Consider the following 20,569-nt stretch of genomic DNA (forward strand, 5'->3'; position numbering starts at 1 on the left):
CTAATTGAGCGGCAGCATTTTTGCACCACAGTTGTACAAAAGACCTTCCATTAATCTATTTAACCTAGTTACTACTACAGACGAACGCAAACAAGGAAAACAGCAGTTAACTGTCTGCAAGTTATTTTATTTACATATTATTGGCACATGAATGAACTTGCATGTCTTGCTCTGACGTCAGCTTAAAATCTTTTAAAGTGTATATATATATATATATATATATATATATATATATATATATATATATATATATATATATATAAAAAGACTTCTATAAACTTACCCATGGGAAAAGAGAGGCGGGGGATGACATGACATGTGCCGAGGACAATCAGAAAGGACAAACAGGCACAGAGCGACACTAAATACACCATCCTGTTGGTAAATCAGGAGGCCGCTGAGCAGAACAGCCAAATCCCAGAGACTGGTCTATCGGTCAGTGTTGGGTTCTTCTGTTCCTGACCTTTCAGCTCCTAGTAACCCACAGCAACACCCCTTCCAACAGCAAAAGTAGTCTGCCGTCATCTCATCTACACAGGAACAAATGAGAGCATGTTAGACTCTATAGGGGAAGGCAACAGGTTACTTAAGTTATTACTTCCTCTAAAGACACAGCAGCCTCTTCCTCTTTCAGTATTTTGCATTCATTTAAGAAGAGCAGTCAATGGACGACATCTAAAAGTACATGATTGCCGTCGTGCCATTAGCTGTGATTTTGCTGCCAATCTAATGGCTGTATGATGAAAATCCCTGTAACTCAAGAACAAAACACATATTGACTCATATCCTTTGCCTTGGGCAAACCAAGATTTACTCAGCACTTATTGATGTGGAGTGCTCTCTAGACTATAATGGACTAACAACGTCATACTATGACTAGGCATGTGATGGTATTCAGTTATACGGTATATCACGGTAATTAATATGCACAATATTGTTATTGTTGGCACGTCAAAATACCATAAATAATTCTAGATAACCTTTTAGCAAAATTGTTTAGATTTTTCTGATCGCACAGTAGATTTTATCCCATCAATTTAAGATTCACAACACTGCATGTATGTGGCACAAATAACACATGCGCACTCTGATGTAAACAAACCAGCATGGACTAGAAGCATGGCTGAAGGAGGAACGCAGCCGACACTTTATCCGCCTTTTAACAGGGTTAAGTTGGTAGAGTGGAAGTATTTTGGGTTCCATAAAAATGCAGAGTGGTGGAAGATAGTTTCCCTTTGTGTAAAACATGTGGCAGAAAAGAGGCAGCGAAATGCGGGAACGCCTCGCACATTTGCAGGACAATCATTACGTGCAACTCAGCGAGATAAAGGAAAGTTGTGACAGTTCTGCTTGTTTTTCCAAACTGTTTTTGAAAACTGAGAGACAACATTTTAAGAGACACCTAGCTAAGTGACAACTAAGATGACAAGGAAAGTGAACTGTTGTTGCCATTTGCAGATAATGTTTCGCTTGCTTTCAAGTGCCCGAAAAATAGTTCACTAAAACTCCGCAAGCTACACAGTAATATTTGCGTCTAGTAGTAACAACTAAAATACAGCTGGAATCAGATAATACTAAGTTCTGTAATTAATAATGAAAATGTGGCACAATGACGATTTCAACATTAATTTCAAGTTGAAACGCAACGCAATCGTACGTTGCCATACAGTGAGAGTGACCTTGCGGTTATAAATGTGTAGCTAGCGCCTAGCTATATATTAGCAACTGGCTTGTTATCCTGAAAAAACATGCATACTATTGTTGTAGCTTAGTAGCTGGCTGGATAACATTAGTTTAGCCTTAATTTATCAATAGCCTCAACAGGACAAGGTCTGTCCTGATCTGTAATGATCAGTGGCCCAATGGCATAATGACAATTTAAATATTAAGACATCAACTAAATGTTATATTTGGCTATGTGTCTATGGTGTTGATAGTAGTTTTTTAAATGTTCAGGGTTCTTTTCAAAGATCTTTGTTATCTGTTAATTTAAAGGGCAGTTTGGTAATGAAAAAGTAATTAAACTTTTCATTGAGAGAACAACAATAAAGTTTGTTAATTATTCAACCTGTTTTGTTTTTCTTTTTTTTTTTTGTAATGTAACTCAATACCGTGATAATACTGTATACCATGATAAAAGCTTCAGCAATTATCGTGACTGAAAATTTGATACAGTCACATGCCTAACTATGACTATAAAAGACTAACATGAAAGAAAAAGAAAACAAAAAAGAACACCGTTCCATCTGTTTGGAAGAGAATCACATGAACTTTGTTTTCAGTTAATAAAAATACTAGGGTTTTTAGGGTGGTTGTCAGGGTGCTGCGATATGGTTGATAAGGTGTTCTGAGGCTGTCTAAAATGACACACTATACACTGCATTTTTCAGTGTGAATAAACTATTCACTCCACTACAAAATGGCATATATTAGTGCAGAAGTATGCAATTGGGGACGCAGCTGTTTTTACACACTGCTGTGCTGTTGCTAGGGTTTTCAGGGCAGTTGCTAGGAGGTTGATTACTGGCTCATGTCAAAACAGCCCACCACCTAGTCTCTATGGCTCGGTTCACACACAAATCCAATTTTTAAATCATTTTGCATGTTATGAAATCAAGACAGTGTTCAGACAGTGTAGTCAATATCTGCTATATTGACATCAGTTGCCATAGTAATGACGTGTCTGCACAATACCAAGAGACATGAGTAGCTGTCATTGTGAAAAGAGAGGATGGAAACTGAAGTTTTGCCACTACTTTGATCCATTGGTTTGAGGGCTACTTGTTTCAACAACTACACACCTACACAACACACTAGCCATTCTTATTTCTTGCGCATTACAATGACATTCTGCAACCTTCCTGACCAAAGAACCGCCCTGTCATCATACAAACCCAATTTACTCATTCATAATTTAGGTTGTGGGATTAGCACACATTTGTCACAAGTCTCTATTTCCACTGGTATATCCACCCATTAGCAGTAACCAGAACAGTCATATAACAATTGCCCAATACACCATTAGTTCCTTGAACATTTACTCATTGGTTGGTTACTACCAGTGGTTGCATTTTATCAGGTTTGCTCATGTTGGAAACATGATTCATGTAGCAGTATCAGGTTATTTTGAAACAGTATAAAACTCTTGATCCAGGCCCAAAAATCTATCCTCGGTTGAACTATCTCCTATGATGCACTGAAGCACAAAACAAACTATAAACTACCAGCCAAAGTTTGGACACACTTGAATTCATGAATTTATGTTTCTCATGGTCTTACAATTTTATTCTAAAGGCTTAAATCATTAAATTAGTTTGTAAACAAATATAAAACTTGCCTATATGAATTGCTTTACAAAAGCTACAAAATTAAGCTACAAAATATTTTTTTGAAATGGATGGATATATATTTGGATGGATTTAATGCAGTTTTGATTTAATTTGGAAATGCTATGACCATTTGTTGGTCATTTTCGGCCATAATTTCCATACTTTATCTTTAATGACAAAACTATTAAAATGTGGAAAATAATTCTACAATTAAAGTCTCCAAATGTTTGAATGGGGGTGTACATTTTCAATATGCTTGTGATGTTTCTAGCGGGATGCATGTTTGAAACTAAAAGAAGTGCTAGTACAATCCTGATGCACTAGTCAGCCACCTGACAGAGCTGAATGGGATTTCTTGACTTCCTGTCATATGACAGCAGATCCAGATAACTGCAATAGAGGCATTCACATCTGATAAAGCATGAGACCCAGATGCTAGTAACCAACAGATAGTAATCACATGGGTGAGAACAGGTCAGATGAGTGCTACACAATCTACTGAGAAGTGTAAAATTCTAGAGACGTATGCAATCGTCTAGTGTGACAGCACCAGACAGGGTTTCTATTCCACCTTTTCAGTGATCATTCAGCAGGGTTCTTCAGTTTATAAGAAGATCTTAGAGATGTAAAACACCCCATGAAATAGTCTGGCAAATGCAATTTCCATTCCTGTTTTGATGCATTTTGTACTGAAACAAGAATTTAGGGTAGGATATCAAAATGTTTGTATGTTTCTGAATAACCAACAACCTTGGCTGTTCCTCAATGTGCGTTCTTTGTGTTCTTGTGTTCTCGTGGACTCGTTCGACATCATCTTCCACGGCCGGAGTTCGATTGCAATTCTCAAAAACACAAGTATAAAATTACCCGGATGCATCGGATAGTGACGGTGGCAGATGAAGGACATTTATTGTTATGTTTTCCATATTCTTCTTTTTATCTAAAGAAAATAAACAGTTATATTAAATGAAAACAAATAAAAACTTTACATGGAAATTTGAGTATCCAATTTAACTCTATGGGAGGACAGTTACTGCTGTCAACATGAGCTTCAAAAAATGTGTTGCCACTAGGTGGTCCCATATGCAGAAGAATATAACATCAACATCTGATTACGACAGAGATTTCACTTAAACACTTTGGATTTGCACTGCCACCTGCTCTGATTTCCAAAAAACTAAAATAAAAAACAACAAGTACCTCTTGAACATGTACTGAGAGCTGTCATTTTAAAAACTACTCACTACTCAATACCCACAGACAGGCGTCCATCAAGTAGCCTCTTCTAATTGAGACTGATAGGTGCCTGGAAGTATTGCTTACAGGTCAGAGCCCAAGGTGCAAAATCTTTGCCATTGTCCATTCCTGGACAAGTCTCTTTAATAGGTTTAACCACAGAGCTGTTTGTTGAGCCAAAACATCCATGCCACAGTCTAATAAGGGAAAGCCATTACATGCATTTCTGTATGTACAATTACAACTGTAGAGAATTTGTGTGTGTTTTTCCTGATTTCCATGATGTAGTCCCACTTTACCTGTGGCCATAACTTTGGTCCTGTTTACACCAGCTACGAGACAAATGCAACCTCTGGAGCACACAGCTTTCAAAACGAGACAGAGCATGGGTCACGAAGCGACCTGCATTTCTGGAAGTGAGAAGCGACCGTCAAAACAACACAGAAACACTTCAAAAAGCTACACCAAAAATAAAAGCTCAATTTAAATGGAAAAAGTACAACACAAATATATCACTTTATGTAATATTCACTGTAATACTACTACTACTACTACTACTACTACTAATAATAAAAATTAATTGTACTTGTATTATATTTCAGCAATATCTCACAACTGTGATGCTCTGTTATGCAGTACTTTATTTGACCAAAAATAACTCCAATGTTGTATTTTGGATTATGCTGAGAAGTTCTGTATAAAAGCACTTTATTTCATTTGATAAAAAATAATACAATATTATGTTGAAAATTAGTTGTTCAACAGTATTTACATTTGATTAGAGTTTAAAGGAATTCATTTATTTAGACATGATTTTGATCTGTTATGGAATTCCTAAAAAAAAAAAACAGGTATCGGTATTGGCGAGTACTGAAAAGGGAGTATCAAAAAAAGCGAGTATTCTTAAAAAAATGGTAACAGGACATCTCTAATCTTAATACGTCGTGTAAACGGGGCTTTATTCTGTGTCCATTTGATCCAATATGTCTACAAGCCTTCCCCCCCCCCAAATATGAAGTTCGGTAGAAATAGTATGAGAAACAAATCATCAGCAAAATAGGTTCCCATCTATAGAAAATGAAATGTTGCACATCACTTTAAAGCTGGGATTCTCTGTTTTCCAATGACACCTAGAATGGGCTTCTCAGAAGTCAAGATAATCAACAAAACAGTGTGGAAACTCTTAGCACTTCAAAAAAAGACTTGTTCGCTATGGGTGAGCGCTAAAACGCGTCAGAGCACCACCTACATTTCAGATCAGTGGAATGTGATGGAAGGTGATAGAGGTGATAAAAAATTAGAAAGAATTCTCGTACTTGCTGACATCCAGTGGAATAAAATAAGACTTTTTGCTTGAAAATAGAGGACACAGAACTGAAATGGCATGCTTTTAAACTTTAGAAATAAAAATAAATATTTTTAAAAAAATGAATTGTTTATCATAAAATTGCAAACATATACAATGTTATTTATTATTGCAATAATTTCTTAAAATGTAGGGGGTTATCTGTAAAATGAGAAAAATTTGATGTAATTAGTTCACTGTATGTGTAAAAGGGGAGCTTTTAAATTTGAATGTGAAAATTTTTAGGCGGCAGCCCAAAAATCCTGCAGAGCGTAAGAGGCTATGTATGTATGATGATTTGAATGAGAAATAAATGATATTACACTTGCATCATGCCCATTTATGAGTATTAACGGTAAACTTTGTATCATGTCCATTTATGTGAGTATTATGGTAATCTGAAAAATCACAAGGTTAAACAAAGAGAAACATGTAATAATGTAATAAATGAGACGATACATTAACACTAACTGGCACAAGCAAATATAGGCTATCATAAATAAGTATGGTCAAAACAATTGGGGATAATTTCACTACTGGCGTGATAATATTTCATGCCCAATTATCGGCCAGCAATATATCAAGAACCCCACGACAGTTCATAATGACCATGTCTATCAAGCTCCAAAAGGGACCAAAAAACCCCATTAAAGTAGTCCATATGATTTAGGCATTAAATTTCAAGTCTTCTGAAACCATACAATAACTTTGTGTGAGCAACAGACTGAAGATTTTTAAGTTTTTTTACTGAAAAGCTTCCCATATGCAGCAGCTTTCAAATCTCATTCTCCATTCTGCATATTCAAAATGGCATCTATTTTCAGTTACAACACATAAGCACCAACAGCATTTGGCGTCAATGAGTTCAAACAACTTTTTTGAAGATTAGTGGAAGATTACCCTGATCACTATGAACTGTCACTGCATGGTAAAGAGCTGCATGAATGCAGCACACTAGGAATATAGCGACAAGTCCTATGGAATATTTTCTGGCACGTATCAAAATTCTTCGAAAATTTTGCATTTGGGTTTGTAACTACATGAGGGTGATAAAATAAACACAATTTTCATTTTTGGGCTAACTACTCCTTTATATGATCGTTAAAATTTCATGAGGTTTGAAGTAGTCATCTAACCCAATAAATAGTCAAATCATGCTTATAAAGGTTAAAAAAAAATAAAGTTACAAAAATGTAGCACATTTGATGTAGCAAAGAACCAATGCTGTAATAGAAGAGTTTAAAATAGGGGGAAAAAAACTATAAACTAAACTGAGCAAACCTATGATGCTGCAAAACATGATGTGATGGGGAAAAAAAACAAACAAGCATGAGCCTTACGTCAAGATGATGCGGAAAAATCTGCCTCCTGAACAGCATTCAATGATACTCTGAGGGGAAAACGGTGGTGGCATTTGTGTGCAAGGTAACTCGTCTTGATCCGTGGAGGAAAGCGATGAGTCAGTGAAGAGGAAGAAAACTGCTCTCCCATTGAAAGCTTTGATCCCCATGCACAGTTTCCATGACTACAACTGATACGATTACCAGGCAGCACTGGTGTTATGTGTGTGCTAGTGTGCTGATGTATGTTATAACATGATTAACGCTGACGTGCAAAGGTGCGGTGAAAGAATGGCACATTTTTTTGGCATGTTTGTTTTCTGAATATTATCCAACAAAACAACCGGCAATACTGCTCCAGGCAGGTTGTGATGTAAGGTTTGTTGTGCACCGAGCAAGAAATGAAAACAAAACCAAGAGAAAAGAGGTGGCACGCATGCGGAATTTGGGTGATTTGTGCCTCTGGATCATGTTGAGAGAACAGACAGATTTGACCAGGAATACATTTAGTTTTTTATGGCAAATTTTTTTTTTTTGTATACTTTATTGATCCCACTGAGGAAATTGTTATGTTACAGCAGCATAGTCAACAGATTAAGAATAACAATAATACTAAAAGCAGATTGCAGATCCACATAAAGAACACTGAATATCAAATAAAAGATCTGTGCAACATATACATTAAAACCAGTAATAATAATAAATACAATATAGGTATGATAACAACAATATGTACAGAAGCTAGTAAAATAGTGTATTCACCTGTCACACAAAGGTGAGCTATTATAAAGTGTTATGGTGAAAGGTAAGAATGTTTTCCTATAACGTTCATTATGACAGCAGAGCTGAATAAGTCTGTTAGAAAATGAGCTCTGCTGTTTTTGTAGTGTTTCATAGAGGGGATGGGATGGATTTTCCATGATGGAGAGCAGTTTGTTCAGTGACCTTCTGCTCCTCACTGACTCAAACGTCTCCAGGTTTTGACCAATGATAGATCCGGCCTTGTGAAAGAGTTTATTAATCCTGCTGGCATCTCTGGAACTGATGCTACACCCCCAACATACCACAGCCCAGACTTGCAACCACAGATTGGTAGAAGATCTCCAGCATCTTGGTGCATACATTGAATGATTTGAGCCTCCGCAAAAAAAAAAGGCCGCTCATCCCCTTCTTGTACACAGCGTCAGTGTTGGTCCTCCAGTCCAGTCTGTTGTTCAAGTAAACACCTAAGTACCTGTAGTGCTCAACAATTTAAACACCCCACCCATAATGTCTATGGGCTTGGTCACAGTTCTTTTCCTCCTAAAATCAACCGCCATCTCCTTGATCTTGTTTACATTTAGGAGCAGATAATTCCTGCTGCTCTACTCTATAAAGTTATCCACCAGTTCCCTGTACTCCGACTCCCGTCCATCTTTAATACACCCCACCACCGCAGAGTCATCAGAGAACTTCTGCAGGTGTCATGATTCAGAGTTATACTGGAAATCTGAGGTGTACAGAGTGAACAGAAATGGAGACAGGACAATCCCCTGTGGCGCTCCAGTGTTACTAACCATCAGACAAGGAGCTCCCCAGCCGCACAAACTGGGGTCTATTCGACAGATAGTCAGCAATCCAGGAGACAGTATACACGCTGTATTAAAAGGCACTGGAGAAATCAAAAAACATGACTCTCACAGTGCCACCACAACCATTCAAGAGTGAGCATGCTGCAGCAAGTAGATGACAGCAACGTCCACACCCACATAAGGCTGATAAGCAAACTGAAGAGGGTCTAAAACAGGTTTTACCTGTGGTCCAAGGTGAGCCAGAACCAGTCTTTCCAGTACTTTAATGACATGTGACATTAGGTCAACTGGTCTGAAGTCATTGAGGTCAGATGGAGTAGCTTTCTCAGGTACAGGTACTAAACAAGATGTTTTCCATAGCACCTGTATCCTTTCCTGCATCAGACTCAGGTTAAAGATGTATTACAAGATATCAGACAGCTAGGTAGCACAGGACTTCAGGACCCTGGGACTAATACGATCAGGGCCTGCAGCTTTGCCTTGATGAAGTCTCTCCAGCTGTCTCCTAACCTGGCCGATCGTCACAGTCATGCAGGGGGGCATGGCCATCACTGTGGAGGTTGGAGTTGGGGGGCTGCGATTATGTTTGCTCCGCAAGGGGTGATTGGGGCAAAGCAGGGGTTGATTTGGTGTCTGAGACGGTGGGAAGGCTGGTCCAGTGGAAAGACCCAGCTGGGTGTCCTGTGCTGAACCTATTAAAAAACACATTCAGCTCATTGGCTCTCTCCAGGCTGCCTCCCTGCTGACGGTTCTTGATTTTGAAGCCTGTAATTTGCTTCATGCCCCTCCACACATTCCTGGTGTTATTTTGCTGGAGTTTATTCTCCAGCTTCTGTCTATAGGAGTCCTTACACTCCCTTAGTCCCACCTTCAGGTCATGCTGTACCCTTTTTAGCTCGTCATTGTCACCAGACCTAAAGGCTCTCTTTTTTTATTCAGCAGATATTTCAGGTCACTGGTGATCCAAGGCTTATTTTTGGGAAAACAGCTTACAGTCCTGATGGGAATGGTGGTATCCTTGCAGAAGTTAATGTAGTCTGTGATACAGTCAGTAACGTTATTTATATCATCCCCATGTGGTTTGCAGAGCACTTCCCAGTCTGTAGTTTCAAAGCAGTCCTGCAGGGCCTCACTGGCCTCCTGAGTCTACCTCCTCACAGTCCTTGTGGAAACAGGCTGCCTTTGAACTGCAGGAACATACTTGAGTGTTAACAAAATGAGGTTGTGGTCTGATCTCTCTAGTGGGGGTATTGCAGTGGCTCTGTATGCATCTTTAGCATTAGCATACAAAAGGTCCAGTGTTCTATTTTCCCGTGTAGTGCAGTCAACAAACTGATGGAAGGTTGGGAGAATGAAGTCCAAATTAACATGGTTAAAGTCTCCAGTAATGGTAACAAAAGCCTCAGGGTGTTGAGACTGTAACTTAGCAACAGTGGCATGTATTACATCACATGCTGCTGCCTCGTCAGCTGAAGGTGGAACATAAACACTGATTAGTATGGCGGAGGAGAATTCGCATGGCAAATAATATGGATGCATTCCCACGGCTAAAAGTTCAATGACAGGAGAGCAGATGCGTTCTTTCAAAGTAATATGTCTGGGATTGCACCACCTTTCATTCACAAAAACAGCAATCCCTCCACCTTTCTTCTTACCACTCAGCGCAACGTCCCTGTCCACCCGAATAATCCTGAAGCCGGGTATGGAGGCACTGTGATCCATAAAACACAAAATACTGCTCTCCCGGTACTCCTTCTGGGTCCGAATCAGTACACACAACTCATCCATCTTATTTCCAAAAGACCTCACGTTCCCCATGACAATTGCCGGAACCAAGGATTTAAATCTCCTCCTCCTCACTCTCAGCTTTGCTCCAGCTCTACACCCCGGCTTCTCCTCCTGAGCTCTGCCAGGATCACAGGTCTAGATCTGGGCAGAAGCGCTGGTTTAGAGAGTACTAATAGCTGGTTGCGTGTGTTCACAAACACAACACCACTCCGCTCAGCATCGTGAACCATAGTGATAACCCAGGTAGATCAGCAAATAGATAAAAAAATAAAATAAATAAATATATATAAAAAAAAATTAGATAAAAGCGATAAGAAACAGTGAGACTCCAGGAGCTGCTGCAACAGGCTGCCACTCTCAATGCGGCATTTTAGATATTTTACTTTATCTCAAAGCACCAGGATATTATTTACGTTATTATTTATCTTGTTTGTAGAAATCACATTAAGACCAACTGATCAGTCCCTAGAGTTGATAGAGGGTTAAGTGGAAATGTGAAATAATACAGAATCAACACCTTTCAAAACAAGTTGTAATGTTGTTGCACATGTGCTCTTAAAGAGTTACTTCACCCAAAGATAAGCTCTGAGCATGCATCAAGTGCAAGGAGGTGTAACGCTCAGGTATACTTTGTTTTTCCTCTTACCGCTCCGTCTCACACGCAGTTGAGCGATCAGCATTTCAAAGCATGCTCTTTTGGCCACAAGCCCATACGGACACGTTCGACACATGCGCACGACTGCTTTGTGATACTCTTTAGCCAACAGCGAGTAAAGATGCGGACTGTTAGCAGGTCTAAAAAACAGGGCTGAACGCGGAGTTTGCGCAAACAGTGTTGACAACAGTTGGCTGTACTAAATAGTTTCACAGCTTCGTAGTGTGCATTAGGGATGGGCATTTTGGTCATTCTGTCTACTCGAGTACTCAGACTAATTACTCGTCGAGTACTTGAGGGGCAATTACATGTACATAACTGTATATATAATAACATGTCTGACAAATATCTTTGGCTGCTGCATTGTGTCTTGTTGTTCCAGTGTATCATCTATTCATTATTGTAGACTGTTATAAAATAATCTGTTACAAAATGTACAAAAGATTGCATAATCAATATATAATGCATCACATTAGGAGAAGATTCACTGCCCAACTCAATGAAAGGATGTGTACAATGCGCGTCTGTCTGTTCTTCCTTCAGGTTACAGTAGTAATCTTAGTAAGCGCACACCAGTTTTTTTTTAGTGACTGTCTGAACTGTCTATTTTCAAATTGCGGTTGGCTAAACAGGAGAAGCCATAACCATCGCATTTTTAATGCGCACGTTAAGTTGAAGTTCAGTTTTGAAGACGATGCATCCACTAAATGCGCTCTGTCTAGTTGTTGGAAACACTCCAAGTGCGGTGAGTCCACTGCCACACGCCTGGAGTGTGTCTCCCCAAGTGTTTGCTCCTCTGCGGAAAGTCGCGATGCTCCGTATTGTTGTTGCTGTGATGATTCATGAAATGTTCCATTCAACTCGGAGAGTCAGAATTTCCACCTTTCAACTGGGGAAAGTGCAACGGAATGACACTATGTCAGACTTCTAACTTGGAAACTTGTAAGGAAATTTCGTCCATTTCATCGAGATGCAGGTGTGTGTTACTTCATGGTGTTTAGTTGTCAGGTAATTGTCACTGAATTTCCAATTAAGGGAGAAGTTACTTCATGCATAATCACCATCGATCATTGTTTACATGATCGATTACTGCTGCCATGTGCGAGTACCCGAGTACTCGTGCCCATCCCTAGTGCGCATGCGTCGAACGTGTCCGTATGCGCTCGCAGCCAAAACAGCATACTTTGAAATGCCGAGCTCTCAACTGTCCGCAAGACAGATCACTGCACTTTAAAACAAAGTATACCCTGGCCTTAATTGAGCGCATTTCACGAATGTGCAATGGAGACTACAGATGTCATGATTTATGGTGCTAAAGAAGATACATTTTGGTCTGTTTCTTACCCAAAATCAATCGTATCACTTCAGAACACTTAGATTAGGACAAACCGCTCAAGTATGGATTTCCTTTAGGCTGCCTTTATGTACTTTTTAGAGGCTGAAAGTTTTGGAACACATTGACTTGCATTGCATAGATATAAACATCATATATCCTTAAAACATTCTTCAGTATAAGAGTAAGAAAATGACAAAAGAATTAGGCCTGTCGCGATTATTAAATAACCGTCTGATCACGGTTATTTGCTCTAACCATGGTTATTTGAGATAACCGCGATTATTGTGCACTTTAAATTCCAATCACATTTTAATTCCCAAATAAGTTAATTTTAAGCAAATATATAAATGCCATGAACAGCGCACGTTTGTGTGTCATTCAACAGAACTCCAAGAACCCAGAGCAGCTCCTGTCTGGAAGAGTGTGTGAAATGCTTCCCAAACGCTCTGATGTGAGCGCCGTCAGCAGAGGCTCGCGTCAAACTCCCATGACAATATAAATGAACAAAGATAAACGTTGATAGTGAACGCAAAGCGCTACGACGTTTGTCAGACGTGTTATTATATATACAGTTATGATGTAATCTCCCCTCGAGTACTCAACAAGTACTCAAGTAATTAGTCAGAGTACTTGAGTAGACAAAATGACCAAAATGCCCATCCCTAGTTATATCCCTATTGTATTATTTGATTTACATATTTTAAATTAAATATGTAAAAATGCGCCTTTAGAAAGATGAAGCACACATGCGCCTATAGAAATACGACAATTTATATGACAATTAATCATCACAGCTGTCAGACAGACAATTAATCGTCACAGCCCTCAGACAGACAATTAATCGTCACAGCGTCAGACAGACAATTAATCGTCACAGCGTCAGACAGACAATTAATCGTCACAGCCCTCAGACAGACAATTAATCGTCACAGCCCTCAGACAGACAATTAATCGTCATAATAGCAGTTATTTGTTTGACAATTAATCGTCAGCCAAATTTCATAATCGTGACAGCCCTTGAAAGAATTATCATTTTTGGGTGAACTAATAGCCCATTTCTCACTGTGAGCAACCGACAAGACCTGGACAAATGTGAGAATCAACCAACAAGCTCACCAGTCAAAACTAAAACACACATCCTGCAAACATGGACATACAGAAGCATGTGTTTTTCTTTCTCCCGCCATCTCTCTTTTCTCCAAAGTTCAACATACTTTCATATCTCACCACAACTCAAATGCTAAATCATCTGTATGATTCACACACACACAAGAGTTTACATTGTTATACAACTCAACTCTTGAACTCTGCATGGCGCTTTAATAACGTGAATAACCGTCCATTTTCAGCACAAACACATTTTATTGTCATTTACTGAACACTACAACAACAGGTGAGGTTTTTACTCATAACAGTAAAAGTCTTTACTATCCGTAGGGTCAAATTCTACATTTGACCAATGCATTTTAACTTTCATAAGGTTGTGCAATGATTTAATGATTGTACTCACATCCAAAGGTGCGTCTCCTCTGTTATACTGTGCTCGTGTATGTTATGATTGTCTTCCGTCCATGTGTATTGTTTTTAAACAAGCAGTAAAATCGGAGTTACCACTCGATGTAATAAAAAACCTGAAGCATAAAGCCGCTGTTTAGTCTTAAACTCGTTATTTTCAAGAGTAGCTCGTCCTCATGTGACCGCCAGTATCTTTGTGTCTGTGCGTGCTGTGATCTGTAATCGTCATGTTCACGGGGGAAACACACACACGTTACACTGGCGCCATCTAGCGGTCAGACACAGAGCAGCATGACGCCTCCTGCCTGTTTTACACATTAATTTATCATTCACCATTCTCAGTCACAGTTTATGTAAGTGACGTACATTATAGGCCTAACCTTTGCTGGAACTACACAACTGTAGCAGTCCCGAGCTACCGGTAACTTTTTACCATTTGTGCCTCGTTTAGGGACAATTGGTGAAATATTATTAACATAGAAGAAAAAAAAGAATTTCTTGGTCCTTTATAGAATTGAACCTGTTACAATGTTAGATCCTTAACAGTTAGGATAATGAAGAATGATACAATGATACTTTCAGGTGATTTACACTTACATGTTAATGTTTGTCTATTATTGTGGAGTCTTTCTTTTTTTTTTTTTTAATTAAAAATGCAGTCGCATTTATCATCTTAAATGTATAGTTTTACTGTTTACTCCAGGATGCACTAAGAACTATAAACCTTACAGACTTACTTAGGAAAGAGGGGGGAAGACGCCCCCTTCTCTTGACAATATCTGAGACTAAATCTCATCTCGACACATTTATTGAATAGCTATGCTCCTCTTAATCTTGACATTTCATCTGAATACCAACATTTGTGAGATCTATTCCATCAAAACAGCTTTGAGGTTAACTGATGTAATTTTGTGTCAATGGAAAATAGTGATCTGTGACATTCAATTATGCTGGATATTCAAAGTTTTATATTAAGTCTATGTGTTAATGCAGGGTGTGTGTGTGTGTGTGTGTGTGTGTGTGTGTATAATAAAGTTGTGCTCAAAGTTTGCATACTCTGGCAGAAATTGTGTAATTTTGGCATTGAGTTTGAAAATATGACTGATCGTGCAGAAAAAAAAACATAAAATTTTTAGGATAGTGATCATATGAAGCCATTTATTATCACATAGTTGTCTGGCTCCTTTTTAAATCATAATGATAACAGAAATCACCCAAATGGCCCTGATCAAAAGTTTACATACCCTTGAATGTTTGGCCTTGTTACAGACACAGAAGGTGACACACACATGTTTAAATGGCAATTAAAGGTTAATTTCCCACACCTGTGGCTTTTTAAATTGCAATTAGTGCCTGTGTATAAATAGTCAATGAGTTTGTTAGCTCTCACGTGGATGCACTGAGCAGGCTAGATACTGAGCCATGGGGAGCAGAAAATAACTGTCAAAAGACCTGCGTAACAAGGTAATGGAACTTTATAAAGATGGAAAAGGATATAAAAAGATATCCAAAGCCTTGAAAATGCCAGTCAGTACTGTTCAATCACTTATTAAGAAGTGGAAAATTCGGGGATCTCTTGATACCAAGACAAGGTCAGGTAGACCAAGAAAGATTTCAGCCACAACTGCCAGAAGAATTGTTCGGGATACAAAGAAAAACCCACAGGTAACCTCAGGAGAAATACAGGCTGCTCTGGAAAAAGATGGTGTGGTTGTTTCAAGGAGCACAATACGACGACACTTGTACAAAAATGATCTGCATGGTTGAGTTGCCAGAAAGAAGCCTTTACTGCACCAATGCCACAAAAAAGCCCGGTTACAATATGCCCGATAACACCTTGACACGCCTCGCAGCTTCTGGCACACTGTAATTTGGAGTGAAGACAAATGCAGCATGTTATCAGAAAATACCGGCAGACAATTTGCATTCTTCTGCACGAAACTGCGCATGAGACGCTCTTGGACTTTCCAGCACGACAATGACCCTAAGCACAAGGCCAAGTTGACCCTCCAGTGGTTACAGCAGAAAAAGGTGAAGGTTCTGGAGTGGCCATCACAGTCTCCTGACCTTAATATCATCGAGCTACTCGACGTGAGATCTCAAACATGCGGTTCATGCAAGACAACCAAAGACTTTGCATGACCTGGAGGCATTTTGCCAAGACGAATGGGCAGCTATACCACTTGCAAGAATTTGGGGCCTCATAGACAACTATTACAAAAGACTGCACGCTGTCATTGATGCTAAAGGGGGCAAAACACAGTATTAAGAACTAAGGGTATGCAGACTTTTGAACAGGGGTCATTTCATTTTTTTCATTGTTACCATGTTTTGTTTTATGATTGTGCCATTCTGTTATAACGTACAGTTGAATATGAATCCCATAAGAAATAAAAGAAATGTGTTTTGCCTGCTCACTCATGTTTTCTTTAAAAATGGTACATATATTACCAATTCTCCAAGGGTATGCAAACTTTTGAGCACAACTGTATATCTATATATACCCTGGCAGCCAAAAGTTTGGAATAATGTACAGGTTTTGCTCTTATGGAAAGAAATTGGTACTTTAATTCACTAAAGTGACATTCAACTGATCACAAAGTATAGTCAGGACATTACTGATGTAAAAAACAGCACCATCACTATTTGAAAAAAGTCGTCTTTGATCAAATCTAGACAGGCCCCATTTCCAGCAGCCATCACTCCAACACCTTATCCTTGAGTAATCATGCTAAATTGATCACTTGGTCCTAGAAAATCACTTGACATTATATCAAACACAGCTGAAAGCTATTTGGTTCATTAAATGAAGCTTAACATTGTCTTTGTGTTTGTTTTTGAGTTGCCACAGTATGCAATCGACTGGCATATCTTAAGGTCAATATTAGGTCAAAAATGGCAAAAAAAGAAACAGATTTCTCTAGAAACTCGTCAGTCAATCATTGTTTTGAGGAATGAAGGTTATACGAAACTGAAGATTTAATTCAAAGGTGTACACTACAGTCTTCAAAGATAAAGGACAACTGGCTCTAACAAGGACAGAAAGAGATGTGGAAGGCCAGATGTACAACTAAACAAGAGGATAAGTACATCAGAGTCTCTAGTTTGAGAAATAGACGCCTCACATGTCCTCAGCTGACAGCTTCATTGAATTCTACCCGCTCATCACCAGTTTCATGTACAACAGTAAAGACAAGACTCAGGGGTGCAGGCCTTATGGGAAGAATTACAAAGAAAAAGCCACTTTTGAAACCGAAAAACAAAAAGAAAAGGTTAGAGTGGGCAAAGAAACACAGACATTGGACAACAGATAATTGGAAAAGAGTGTTATGGATCTTAACCCCATTGAGCTTTTGTGGGATCAGCTAGACTGTAAGGTGTGTGAGAAGTGCCCGACAAGACAGCCACATCTATGTCAAGTGCTACAGGAAGTGTGGGATGAAATGTCACCTGAGTATCTGGACAAACTGACAGCTAGAATAACAAGGATCTGCAAAGCTGTCATTGCTGCACGTGGAGGATTTTTTGATGAGAACTCTTTGAAGTAGTTTAACAAGTTCTGAATTTATTTTTTATTTTTTCAAATTATAATAGTAATTTTTCATGTTATTAATGTCCTGACTATACACTGTGATCAGTTGAATGCCACTTTAGTGAATAAAAGTACCAATTTCTTTCTATAAGTGCAAAATCTGTACATTATTCCAAACTTTTGTCCGCCAGTGTGTGTGTGTGTGTGTGTGTGTGTGTGTGTGTGTGTGTGTATATATATATATATATATATATATATATATATATATATATATATATAGTTTTTATTTTGAGGTGAAAAGTTAAAGTTAGAAGGCCACTAGTGGCATGTTGATGCTGATGCTATTATTAATGTAATAATTATTATAATTCATTGGGTTACTGTTTAATACATTTACATTTCAAACATATACCCTAATTAATCATTATAGCCTGGAAAGGCTAAACAAGTGGAATCATTTAATCTAAATTAACAGTATTGCTATTATGGCATCCCCTCAATTAAAAATATATAGACTTCTAATTTTGTACATATCCATAGGCCTGTAAAGCATATACTATGTTTTCCTTTCTCTCTTTGACTGGGATTCTGTTATTATTCAGTTATTCAAATATTCAACTAAACTGTGAAAATATAAAAGAATGTTGTTTATTATGGAATACATTCTGTAAAAATCAGATGACAAGCTGGGACAAGTTTAAGATGGCCAAGTGGTAAGATTGCCCTTTGTCATAATTAAAATCTTTGTTCTAAGACAACTAAATTAGCAAATGTTTCCATTTATTTCCTGTGAAAATATATTGGAGAATGCATCATCATCCTGTAAATGCCAAACTTATTTCTAAATATCTTATTTCTTATCATCAAGTAAATGTGTCTTGTTCATAAAGGGGGCATCTTCCCCCATTTCCCCTCACCAGTTAGTTCCTTTTTGATAACTTGTTCCCTTTTGAAATGATGATAGAGATATTTTTTTCTTTATCAGTTAAAAAGAATTGCATTTCCTGAAGAAATAGCTACATTGCTTGCAAGACAGCAAAATAATAGTGTTAGTTTTAGGTCAAATGATAATGAATTAAATCAAATGAAATAATAAAAATTAAGTAGAAATAGTTGTAAACCTGAATATAGATGGGAGAAAGATGTTGACTGTAATATGCAAAGTAGATGTAAGACAGATAAAAATAAAGCCACATCACAATTCCATTTGCAAATACAGTAGATGTCATTTGCGATATGGACATGTATAATTTTCAAATATTAACCTTACATTTCTTAAAATGAAACGTTTACAAAAACCAAAACTAAAAAAAACACCCATTTCCTTTAGGATTAAAACAAACAAACCCCAGTGTTTGAGGAATATCAACCCAGTGCTGCCTTGCACATTAATTAAAAATGGGAGTGTTCATGGTGCAAATATGAGGGAGGGGTTTGTGCTAAAGACCAAACCGTCACTACTTGACCATGTCTGAACAATATACAGAAATATTCCACGTATAGCCCAAAGCCCTACGAGACATGTTTGTTCAAAAAGGCTTAGGCATTATGTATTATGCTGTCAAAATACAGAAGGCATATCTAAAACTATGCAATACTGTATATGTGTAGCTGGTCCTGCTCGACCCGCTCCGAACGGGATTGAACCGTAGTCTCTGGTGTGGGAGGCGGGCGCTAACAAGGCGGCAAAAGACTACAACCTCTAATGTCAGTCACTAGTGCGCCTCTCGAGGCTAGGGGGGGTGAGATTTACACACACTGCACAGCACATACTAGCTGGCTACTATTACACTCACCCCCCATATCCTCACTCCCATCCGGGTCACGGCACCACTGTAATTTGTCCTGCTCGACCTGCTCCAAGCGGGATTCGAACCGCCGTCTCCGGCATGGGAGGCAGGCGTGCTGAGAAGGAGGCTAAAGGCTAAAATCTCTACAGTCAATCGCTAGTGCACCTCTTGAGGCCAGGGGAGTGAGGTTTACACACTGCACAGCATGTACCAGCTGGCTCCCGTTACATAGGCACATTGGTTTATCTGAAAATCGGTATCACACACTTTTCAATATGTGCATTGGCCTAATGGATAGTAGGCTATTCATTTGTTTATTTTGCTGTGTGGTTTAATAGCATTCATATTTACACAACCTATTTTAAAATATTAAAAAGTAAACTTACCTGGCTTTCTCAACAAACTAGGCTATTGTAACTTCATTGACCTCGATTTCTCCTTCTGTCCAAGATCCACGCAAAGGCTTCTATAATTGGTTGACACCTCAATATAACGTTCGTGGTAATCTAAAATAAAAGAGGAAGGCTACACTATTCAGCAGGGCCACACGTGTTATCATGAAGTCACAAGTTCACCAAATCAAACGCTTAATATCACATCCGTGCAGAAGTGATACAATGCAACATAATTTGTTCCTCAGAAGAACTTCGAAGAGAAACGCGACTGTCCTGGCATTCCGTGTTTATTTAAGCCGCCTAAATGTCGATCTCGTTATTCACTCAGGTGATTACTTTGGCAGCTCTCCAAAATCCCGTCCCCGCTGCTGTATTCAGACATTTACTGCGCTTATTATGCAAGTCATTGAATTCAATAATCACCAAGACTGTCGTCGGTATGACTGGCACAGGCTTATAGGTACAGTAGGTCACAAACGAACACAGACAAGCGGGCGGTGAGATTACTAATAAGAGCAAAGAAGATTTCAGGCTTAGCACCGACCTCGAAACTGGCTTTTGCGCGCAAATTGTTGCTTGTGCGCGTTACTGCAATGTTGCTCATTATCTGTTAGACTAGAATGAATTGTATGGTGTGTATATGATATCATTGTCTGATTTAAATATAGGACTAATGTGCGCAATCAAAGTGGCCAGTGCAAGTGTAACAATGTTTGGGTGTGATGCAGTCTGAAATC

General features: G+C 38.7%; 1 protein-coding gene across 2 annotated transcripts in view; it reads right to left on the minus strand.

Moving 5' to 3' along the window:
- The window catches only part of sema4ab (sema domain, immunoglobulin domain (Ig), transmembrane domain (TM) and short cytoplasmic domain, (semaphorin) 4Ab), a 49,546-nt gene extending 35,232 nt beyond the window's left edge, over positions 1-14,314 (minus strand). For both annotated transcript variants that reach the window (XM_051663533.1, XM_051663532.1), the window contains exons 1-2: positions 14,111-14,314; positions 284-530 (exon numbers count right to left, since the gene is read on the minus strand). In XM_051663533.1, coding sequence (XP_051519493.1) covers positions 284-374 — 91 coding nt within the window. In that variant the 5' untranslated portion in view covers positions 375-530; positions 14,111-14,314. The remainder of the gene's footprint in view (positions 1-283; positions 531-14,110) is intronic.
- Positions 14,315-20,569: the final 6,255 nt, after the last annotated feature.

The sequence above is a fragment of the Myxocyprinus asiaticus genome, chromosome 30 (assembly GCF_019703515.2).
Source record: "Myxocyprinus asiaticus isolate MX2 ecotype Aquarium Trade chromosome 30, UBuf_Myxa_2, whole genome shotgun sequence".
NCBI classification, from domain to species: Eukaryota; Metazoa; Chordata; class Actinopteri; order Cypriniformes; family Catostomidae; genus Myxocyprinus; species Myxocyprinus asiaticus.